General features: G+C 35.6%; 1 protein-coding gene across 1 annotated transcript in view; it reads left to right on the forward strand.

The window, feature by feature from the left end:
* Positions 1 to 343: 343 nt before the first annotated feature.
* Positions 344 to 10,724, forward strand: part of LOC107597081 (arf-GAP with coiled-coil, ANK repeat and PH domain-containing protein 1-like) — a 17,631-nt gene continuing 7,250 nt past the window's right edge. Inside the window, exons 1-9 of the mRNA XM_016287992.1 lie at positions 344 to 952; positions 2,645 to 2,702; positions 4,330 to 4,383; positions 4,523 to 4,582; positions 7,329 to 7,403; positions 7,511 to 7,623; positions 8,198 to 8,249; positions 8,505 to 8,605; positions 8,842 to 8,953. Coding sequence (XP_016143478.1) covers positions 900 to 952; positions 2,645 to 2,702; positions 4,330 to 4,383; positions 4,523 to 4,582; positions 7,329 to 7,403; positions 7,511 to 7,623; positions 8,198 to 8,249; positions 8,505 to 8,605; positions 8,842 to 8,953 — 678 coding nt within the window. The 5' untranslated portion in view covers positions 344 to 899. The remainder of the gene's footprint in view (positions 953 to 2,644; positions 2,703 to 4,329; positions 4,384 to 4,522; positions 4,583 to 7,328; positions 7,404 to 7,510; positions 7,624 to 8,197; positions 8,250 to 8,504; positions 8,606 to 8,841; positions 8,954 to 10,724) is intronic.

Raw genomic sequence — 10,724 nt, forward strand, 5'->3', positions numbered from 1 at the left:
AGCGAGCAAAGACTAAGTTTAGTCTCTCAAGGGAAACGAACACGGATGTGCAGTTTGATGAGCTGAAGCACATATCGCCTGAAAACCCCTTCATCTGAAACTGGGATGTGGAGGGATAATCATCCACTTGTCTTTTCGTTATTAAATAAATGACTAGGCAATATGAGACTAAAGCAAAATGCTTAAAACAAGATATGTTTTAGTAAAAGACATTTGGTCACCTAAAACATAAATAATCAGTAATAACATTAGAAGTATACTAAATAAGTGTTAATCTCTCCTGAATTTGTCGGTGCACTAAATTACGAATCCCGGAAATAAAGTGCGCTCGCGCGAAGTGGGGTGGACCAACTGAGGCACATTCAAGAGCGAGCAAAGACTAAGTTTAGTCTCTCAAGGGAAACGAACACGGATGTGCAGTTTGATGAGCTGAAGCACATATCGATGCATAAACTACGAATCTATGGACTAATAAACGGATGAAATGCGTGCTCTTGAAAATTTAATAAGAGATGAGGCCATAATTATCGGTACGGTTTACTCTATTTTCTTTTACCAGTAACTTTACTCGTTCTTTTTATATTTATGCTATTCACGAATTGTATTTCATTTCTGTGACAAGTGAATTACCGGGGAAACACAAACTTGGGTTTAGTTTTGGGAAGATGCTTTTTGCTTTCACATGGCAACACCCGTCTGATGTTTAAAGCGAAAGCATCCAATGGAAACGACTGGTTTAATTCATCTTTTCTAAACGAAGACTGATGTTGTCGACACCAGTGGTCTCACAGCGTTGGACGTTCACAGCGTAAAGGAACTCTCTTAGGACACACCACATACAGAACTGTGAGGAATTAAAAGAATAGTTCGCATCGACTGGGTTCTTTGTAATTACCAAAATGACCGTCAAACTGGATTTTGAAGAATGCCTAAAAGACTCCCCGCGATTCAGGTAAGCTACTCTGGTTTTTTATATCAAATATTAAAAAATATTTAAACAACAGAAAACAGTCGCAAAATAATAATTATGTATACACACAGGTTTGTTTTTATGGTTTATGGGGACTCTCCATAGGCGTAATGGTTTTTATACTGTACAAACCGTATAGTCTATTGCCCTACACCAACCCTACCCCTTACAGGAAACTTTCTGCATTTTTAGATTTTCAAAAAAACTCATTCTGAATTATTTATAAGCCTTTTGAATTACGGGGACACTGAAAATGTCCTCATAAATCACCTTCTCGTTGTAATACCTATGTCATACCCATGTTATTACACAAATTTGTGTCCTCATAAACCACACACACACACACACACACACACACACACACACACAAAAGACAGGTCACATGCACCACATTAAAATTATAAACTTCACTGTCATATGCAGAAGGAATGACGTAGCAGGTTTCTTTCCAAGCAGTTCCAGGATCAGGTCAATGAGTTCAGCTCAATGGTTTCGGCCCAGACGTGCTTGAGTAAAACTGATCTCAGATCAGCCCTGAATGTAGCCCCATTGGTTAATGTAGCACACAGCACTGGAAAGAATTTGCTTAGGTCCATACAGAAGGAATGAATGGGATGATGATTAAGTGGCTCTGTGGACAGCAGGAGGGAAATTTTTGGTAACACTTTATTTCGATTGTCCACTTTAGACATTCTATTAACAGTAAGTAACTTTGCAACTACATGTCAGCCAGCAGTTAGTAGAGTATTAGTAGACTGTCTGCTTAATATCTTCTAACACTTTCTTATTCTACTAACCCTAAACCTACCCTAACAGTCTACTCTGAGAGTTAGTAGACATGTAGTTGCAAATTAATGAGAATTAGTTGACATGTAGTTGACATGTAGTTACAAAGTTACTTATAGTTAGTGGAATGTCTAAAGTGGACTCGAAATAAAGTGTAACCAATTTTTTTTTTACTCTGATGGCTTTTTTTTTTTACCGTTTACGTGAATATATAATGCTATTATATATTGTCTAGAAAATAATTTTTTTAAAGGATATTGTAATAAGAATAAAACGTTTTGAGTTGTTTTAAAATCACTATTCGACTTGAAAGTTTCTTTCTTTCTTTCTTTCTCTGGTTTGGCTGGAGATTTTAGTGGGCAGCATAATGGAAAGTTTGAGTGCCATGTTTTAGTGGCTGCAGAGGGAACAGACTCAGAGGGTGTAGTGAGTTCAAAAATTAGGTCATCACCACTCAGAAATGTACTTGTATAAACACACAATATCCCTTTTCATCTTGAGCATTTTTTGTAATATTACTGTTTCTGTGTTAATAATTACATTAAATTTTGAGTTGAAGAATATAAGCATCATATTTCTCTCTGTCTGTACTTTATGTGTGAAAAAGCAGGAAACCACAAAGAGCTGAGCTATTTTTCTGTGTTCTTTGAGAAAGTCTGTCAGTCACACATAAGCGAAGATTCACTGATACAAATCCACATTTGAATACAGATATATATGCACACAGTCACACAGCCCTACTGAATGAAGCAATAATAGTTTCCTCGACTAACCTGGTTGTGTTTTGTGCAAGCAAATGTAGCGTTTTTAACAGGTTGAGTTAAGTTAAATGGGATATCATTCTTTTTTCAGTTCAGTGTGTGAAAAATATGTGCTATGTTTCAACAGGGCAGAAATCGAGAAGGTGGAGGTCAACGTCAATGAGCTGGAGACGAGACTCGAGAAGGTGAGGAAATGCTGAGAGACTAATCATTAGGTGCAGAATCACTCTGAATAATGTACATATGACTGTACAGTAGATTCCAGATCAATATGAGAAACAACAAAAATGACCAGTGTAGTGTAAAATATCGGGTTGGCGTTAAAGGCACAATATGTAAGTTTTCGCCGCTAGAGGGCGCGTATGCCTTTAAGCATTTGAGACAAAGATTTGAAAATACTAATGTAAGTGCTAACAGAACATATGTGTGCCTAGACATTATGAAAAAAGAAAACATAGAGCATACAGCTATGGAAAAAATAAAGACACCACTGGAAAATCCACATACTCTGGATTCATCTGGATTTATAGCTATGTGTTTGAGTAAAACATAATTTTTGTGTTATTCTGCAAACTACTTACGACATTTCTTCCAAATTTGTAAATATAATGTTGTCATTTAGAGCATTAAATGACAGTTGGTCAAAATAACAGGTAACACTTTACAATAAGGTTCATTAGTTAACATGAACTAAGAATGAACAATACTTCTACTGCATTTATTAATCTTAGTTCATGCTAATTTCAGCATTTACTAATGCATTATTAAAATCAAAGATTGTGTTTGTTAACATTAGTTAATGCACTGTGAGCTAACATGATTTTATTGTTATTAACTAACATTAACAAAGAGGAATAAATACTGTAATAAATGTATTGTTCATTGTTTGTTCATGTTAGTTAATACATTAACTAATGTTAATGAATGACTCCTTATTGTAAAGTGTTACCAAATAACAAAAAAGATGCCATGTTTTCAGACATGTTATATTTATTTTTAGACAACACAATAACAATGTTTCAACTTCAGAGGAGTTAAGAAATCAGCATTTGGTGGAATAACCCTGATTTTCAATCACAACAAATGAAAGCATTTTTTTTTTTGAACAATTGTAAAAATTCTGCAAAAGAAAAATAATTCTCTAAATGATAATATTTTTATTTGAGATTTGGAAGAAATGTTATCAGACCTTTATAGAATAAAACAAATATTAACATTTTACTCAAACTTATACCTAGTAAATGCAGAGAAACTGAGAATTTTCAGGTGGTCTCTTAATTTGTTCCATAGCTGTATATATGACTGTTCAAAAGTTTGGGTTCAGTAAGATTACTTTTTGTAAAGAAATTAATACATTTGCTCAGCAAGTATGCATTAGATTGACAGTAAAGACATTTATAATTATACTCTCCTCAATGTTTTCAACAAATATTATCGTTAGCACCAAATCATCATATTAGAATGATTTCTGAAGGATCATGTGACACTGAAGACTGGAATAATGATGCTGAAAATTCAGCTTTGCATCACAGGAATTAATTACATTTTAAAATATATTATAATAGAAAACAACTATTTTAAATTGTAATAATATTTCACAATACTACTGTTTTTCCTGTATTTTTGATCAAATAAATGTAGCCTTGGTAAGCATGAGACGTTTTTTTTTAAAGCAAAAAATACTTGATCAAAAGTGTAAGTGTTTGCTGAATTGAAAATAAAATTGGAAAATGAAGTTCCTGTGTAGTTATATGTGTTGAAAATGATTGACGTTAATAGAATCCTAATAGAGGCTGCGCTTCTTTCTTTCAGGAATGTTTAGAAAAGTTTTCTAAAAAGCTGTCAGACATCGTCACTGCTCAAGAGGTGAGTCAAGTTCTTTCTTTTTACTTTTACTGTTACCACTGGTGACCAATGTGCCAACAATCTCCCTGGAGATCCTGTTCCTGTTTTTACTTTTCTTCTGGCTTGTGTCCCATTCCATGAATGATGTCTCTCCCCACAGGAGGTGATTGAAACCACACAAAAGTCTGTGAAGTTGAAGCTACAGAATTTTGTGAAAGAGTAAGGTGTTTTCTTCCTCTGCCTCTTCACTAAAGGAACATTTTCTTTACTGTATCACTCTACCAATAATATGAAGCTGTCTATAAACATATGCATGAACTTGGGAGTAAAGAATAATTCATAAATCTCATGCATTTTTCCATTTATTACTGACTCTTCTATTGCAACTATTAAAGGGTTAGTTCACCCAAAAATGAAAATTCTGTCATTAATTACTCACCCTCGTGTTGTTCGAAACCCGTAAGACCTTCGTTCATCTTCGGAACACAATTTAAGATATTTTTGATGAAATCTGAGGGCTCTTTGACCCTCCCATAGACAGCAAGGTAACTACCACGTTCAAGGTCCAGAAAAGTACCAAGATGATCGACAAAGTAGTCCGTGTGACATCAGTTGCACACAGTTGCATCTTGGTACTTTTTTGCGCAAAGAAAACAAAAATAGCGACTGTATTCCACATTTTCGTCTCTACTGCATCACCTGTGGACGTGCGTTCACAACAGTACCATGACGCGAGCATTCGCTATTTTTTTTTCTTTGCGCAAAAAAGTATTATCGTAGCTTCGTAACTTCGTACAGTTGAACCACTGATGTCACACAGACTACTTTGTCGATCATCTTGGTACTGCTAATATCTGTGTTCTTTTAATTCTACAGACAAGATCAAAAACTGCTCATTTGATGTTTAAAAGCTGTTGGAGATAGATTATTTATGCAACAATGTTTTGACAAAGTAATGACTCGATGCTACTGAGGAGCATAATGTTGAAATGTAGAAGTTTTAGACAGGAAACGTACTCACCTTCTACTGGCCTGCGAAAACCACAAAACCTGCTCATAGCTTCCTGTAAGCACAGGAAATGGTGAAAAGCTTAGCAAGACAAATGTCAAGAGAGATCTCTAGAGCCAAATCATAGTAGCGATGTTCTTTAGAGCGATATACAGATTGAAAATGAGAACATTGTTGGGATACAGGGGCAATGTAAAATCAGAGGTGGCTGTTTTTACAGATTTAGTGTTAGAGAACCAGGGACAAGAGGAAATGTAGTGTTTTGATGAAGTGACAGCAGGGAGTGGAAAAGAGAGGGGGAGAGAACAGGAAAGTCTGTGGAAGATAACAAGAGAAGGTGGAGGTGATCTTCATGAACTCTTCTTGATATAGGTCAAGAAGTTGAGCAAGTGCTAGCATGTCTTACATCCTTTCTCATTCAGTTCAGCCCTGAGTGACGTGCACTTTGACTCTTCACTCTAACTGTGGTCCAAAAACCCACCGCACCCCAGACAGACTACAATTATAGCAGACTTATCATCACAACTCTTGACTGGAAAAGTAAAATAATAACTAGGCCTATACACGGCAGTGGGGATTTAGACTGAGCCTCCGTGCATGTGTTTATAATTGTATGATATGCAATTAAACTTCCATTCTGAGATCTAGTTAAATGGTCCAAACCTCAGTCTCAAAGAGTTTCCATCTTTTCAGGACTTTCTATCCTATCTGCCAAACGTTCACATGCCCAATTCTGATTTTCAGCTCAAACCTGATGTTTGTTAGGTTGTCACATCATGTTTAAATTGGTATAAGATAGTTGTCTAAACAGGCAATGTTTCCTTGACTGCATGCGTAAATAAGTATATAAATATAATATGAATGTACATTTGTATTTATTTATATAAATTCATTTGCACATCATTCATGAATAATTTTATTTATAGGTCATATTAGACAAATCAAGCCTGCTGTTATGATGAAAATCAGATTGATGTAACATCAAATAAATTCATTTCAACCTGACTTTCCATAAAGGAAAAAATCAGATTAGAGTCTGATTTATTTCTACACATGTGACCCTGGAGCACAAAACCAGTCTTAAAGAGGTCCTATTCTGCTCTTTTACAAAGTCTTGATTTTGTTTTGGGGGTGTACTAGAACAGGCTCTCATACTAGTTTGTTCGAAAAAACACATTCATTTTCACATATTTTACATTATTGCAACACCTCTCTCCTCAGTCTGGCATGAACGGCTCGAATAGTTCCTGTATCAAATGAAGGCCCGCCTTCTGAAATACGAAATGTGCTGTGATTGGTTAGCTGGGCCAGTGTGTGTTGTGATTGGCAGCACTCGGCAACTGGTCGGGAAATGTCATCCCCTTACCATAGCTGCCTGCGAGCTTCAGTGATTGCTTCAGCTTACAATCATCCGCGATTTAAACCCGGATGATTGTAACCACTCTAAGTTCGTCTGCCTTGGGAAAGCTAGCATGTCTCCGACATAGTGATAACACTTGTTGCCTTCTCTAGTGCAGCTCAACCAGGTCTCGTGATTTCACAAATCCCGGAAAATATGCGTTGTAGTCCAAACGAGGCGTTCGTTGTAGTTTTTGAAAAGTGATTTCTGTTCAATAAAATATCTCCTTTTGAAGTGGACTTTGAGCTTTGTAACTTTGAAGATATTTTTCATGCTCAAACAGCAACATTACAGACTAACTAAAGTTGAAAAAGAAAAATTGACACTTATGGCTGGTTTTGTGGTCCGGGGTCACATATAACAAAGTGACCCAGGTCAGCATTTAAAATGTCAGTCAAACTGACTTTTGCATGTTGCACATCATCCGCACACACACACACACACACACACACAAATTGGGCCACTGTGATGTGAACATTGCCCATATAACTTTGATTTAGACACAAATACAAGACTGAACTGTAAAATGTGATTGTCATTTCTCCTCTTTTTCTCCAGTATACTCAACTAGTCCTGAATTCTGCAAGAGAGAAAAGGGACATGGAGCAGAGACATGGTGCTGTCAAGAAAAAGGTAGTAAGACTCTCTCTCTCAGACACACACACACACACCATTGTATCTGTACACAAAGACACTATACATGCATCTAAGGGAAGATATATTTGTGTGTCTGTCTTTAGGATGTGTCATATGATGACTCCATAATGGACTTCAGCCCAGATGCACCCAATGGCATCGCGATGGAAGGTTACCTGTACAAGAGAGCCAGCAATGCTTTTAAAACATGGAGCAGGTACAGCACTCCAGCTATTTGCGATTCAAACACAGAAATATTAAACAAATAATTTACATTAATACATTAATTTATTTAACAGGCAAAGTAATTATATTAAAAACTAACTAAATTAATACAAAACTAAATGTACTTATTTTTCATTAATTTCTTTAGCTATATTTTTAAAGCTGTAATAAATGACAATTGATTTATTTTAGGAGTAATAATTTTATATGCAACTTTGTGAGCAAGCACAAGCGTTTCTCTGTCTGTCTCTCATCATGCAGTTATTTGTGACTGAATTAGCACATTTGAGAACAATTTCTCTTTTTTAAATTCAATAGAATTGTATTTAATTCATTATTGGCATATAGTTTTAAAGTTATGCATTCGTTTACATTTATATTTTACACTGATGGTTTCCTGCTGTAGATATGTTTGCTCTTTTGACTCTTTCCGTTTTGCACATTTGTTCGATGAGTGTGATTTCAGAGTCTGTGAGTTCTGAGATGAATTGCATTCATATGCCTGACTGCATTATTAATACCTCGCATGGCCATGATGTGTGTGTCTGTGTGTGTTCGTACTGCAGGCGCTGGTTCTCCATTCAGAAGAACCAGCTGGTTTACCAAAAGAAACATAATGTAAGTATCAGATTGTGTAACGTAAGGATAACATAGCATTAACCAATAATAGTAATGACACATTGATTCACTCACACATACTGATGCATTTACACATTTACACACCCACAAACCACAGATAAAATGTTGGGAAATTGGAAATTTCTAGAGAATTGAGAGGCTGTTTTAAAAGTTCTCTTTTTCGGTGACATTATACGCCGCACATGCAGACCACATTTGTTTTATTTAAACAAGCTCTCCGTCTCTCTGTATCAGGAGCAGATCACTGTTGTTGTGGAGGACTTGCGTTTATGCACAGTGAAGCTCAGCAGTGAACAAGACAGACGATTCTGCTTTGAGGTCGTCTCTCCCTCCAAGTGAGTCTCTCTGTGTGTCTGTACACAAATCTGTCAGAACTGGAATATAATGTGTATGTGTATTTTTGAGCATGCAACATTTTCTGATTCCTGTGTTCTTGCGTTTGGGTTCTGGCTGTATTTAGACTGTAAGCAGTCCTGTAAATATGTTATTCTGCATTTAGACAAGTCTGTGCATAACCCGCCCATGCTCCAAATGACAGGATCTGTGTGTGTGTGTGTGTGTGTGTGTGTAGGAGCTGTTTATTACAGGCTGATTCAGAGCGACAGCACCAAAGCTGGATCAGCGCTGTCCAGAACAGCATCGCCTCAGCATTCCAGGACAGAAGAGATGACAATCTTGGCCCTGTATGTCACGCACATTCGCATTTAACTAAACACCTAACTGTAGACATACCATAGACTATAATACTACAGACTAGATATGTCAGAAGCACCAAGTCTACACTAAAATAAATAATAACGTAACGATAACAATCTTTCTACAGTATTGTTAGCACTGTCTGCAGCACTCACATGCATATTTAGACGTATGCTCTGTGAATAATCATATTTTGCTATGGTCAAATGTGCCTCTTGGTCAGAATGCCTTGCGTCTTGGCAGCACAGTCGATTTGTCTTAAGTGAATGTAAACAGGTGGGGCAAATAAATAACACGTATATATAAGGATATTAAATTTGTGCCTTAAGCCTTGCAGTGTAAATGTAGACCTGCCACTGTCTAAAATGTTAATCAAACTACACTATTATGAGAAAAAGGGAAAAGCACTTACATAATTTGTTTAATTTTTTTATTTTACCTTTTTAATTTAAATGTTTAATAAAATTTTTAAATTACAGTAATATTGATTACTGAACTACTATTGAATTTTTGTAAACCCCAACATTACCCCCTATTCTTTAAAGAATATGCATTCTTTTATATATAATGTAATATAAAATAATAATTTTTATTTTTAAATTTTGTATGATTTTTTTTATTCAGAGGTATGCATAGCCCACCCACTCGCCAACTGAAAGTATGTGTGTGTGTGTGTGTGTGTGTGTGTGTGTGTAGGAGCTGTTTATTACAGGCTGATTCAGAGCGACAGCACCAAAGCTGGATCAGCGCTGTCCAGAACAGCATCGCCTCAGCATTCCAGGACAGAAGAGATGACAATCTTGGCCCTGTATGTCACGCACATTCGCATTTAACTAAACACCTAACTGTAGACATACCATAGACTATAATACTACAGACTAGATATGTCAGAAGCACCAAGTCTACACTAAAATAAATAATAACGTAACGATAACAATCTTTCTACAGTATTGTTAGCACTGTCTGCAGCACTCACATGCATATTTAGACGTATGCTCTGTGAATAATCATATTTTGCTATGGTCAAATGTGCCTCTTGGTCAGAATGCCTTGCGTCTTGGCAGCACAGTCGATTTGTCTTAAGTGAATGTAAACAGGTGGGGCAAATAAATAACACGTATATATAAGGATATTAAATTTGTGCCTTAAGCCTTGCAGTGTAAATGTAGACCTGCCACTGTCTAAAATGTTAATCAAACTACACTATTATGAGAAAAAGGGAAAAGCACTTACATAATTTGTTTAATTTTTTTATTTTACCTTTTTAATTTAAATGTTTAATAAAATTTTTAAATTACAGTAATATTGATTACTGAACTACTATTGAATTTTTGTAAACCCCAACATTACCCCCTATTCTTTAAAGAATATGCATTCTTTTATATATAATGTAATATAAAATAATAATTTTTATTTTTAAATTTTGTATGATTTTTTTTATTCAGAGGTATAGTAGGTGCAGATTTTAGTGTTAGATTTGTTTAATTTTTTTATTTAGAATTTATTATTTATTTTTAAAAGTATATGAAATAAATTATTATTATTATTTTTAGAGTAAACTATTTAATTTCCACTTGCACACTCATGCCCAAAAGTGTGCTGAATTAAGCTGAATTAGCTAAAATGCTATATTTTAATGAAGGACATAAATGTGAGTGTTATAAAATGATGTGTGTGTGTGTGTGTGTGTGTGTGTGTGTGTGTGTGTGTGTGTGTGTGTGTGTGTGTGTGTGTGTGTGTGTGTGTGTGTGTGTGTGT

This window comes from Sinocyclocheilus grahami, unplaced genomic scaffold (genome assembly GCF_001515645.1).
Source record: "Sinocyclocheilus grahami isolate Dianchi unplaced genomic scaffold, SAMN03320097.WGS_v1.1 scaffold227.1, whole genome shotgun sequence".
Classification (NCBI taxonomy): Eukaryota; Metazoa; Chordata; class Actinopteri; order Cypriniformes; family Cyprinidae; genus Sinocyclocheilus; species Sinocyclocheilus grahami.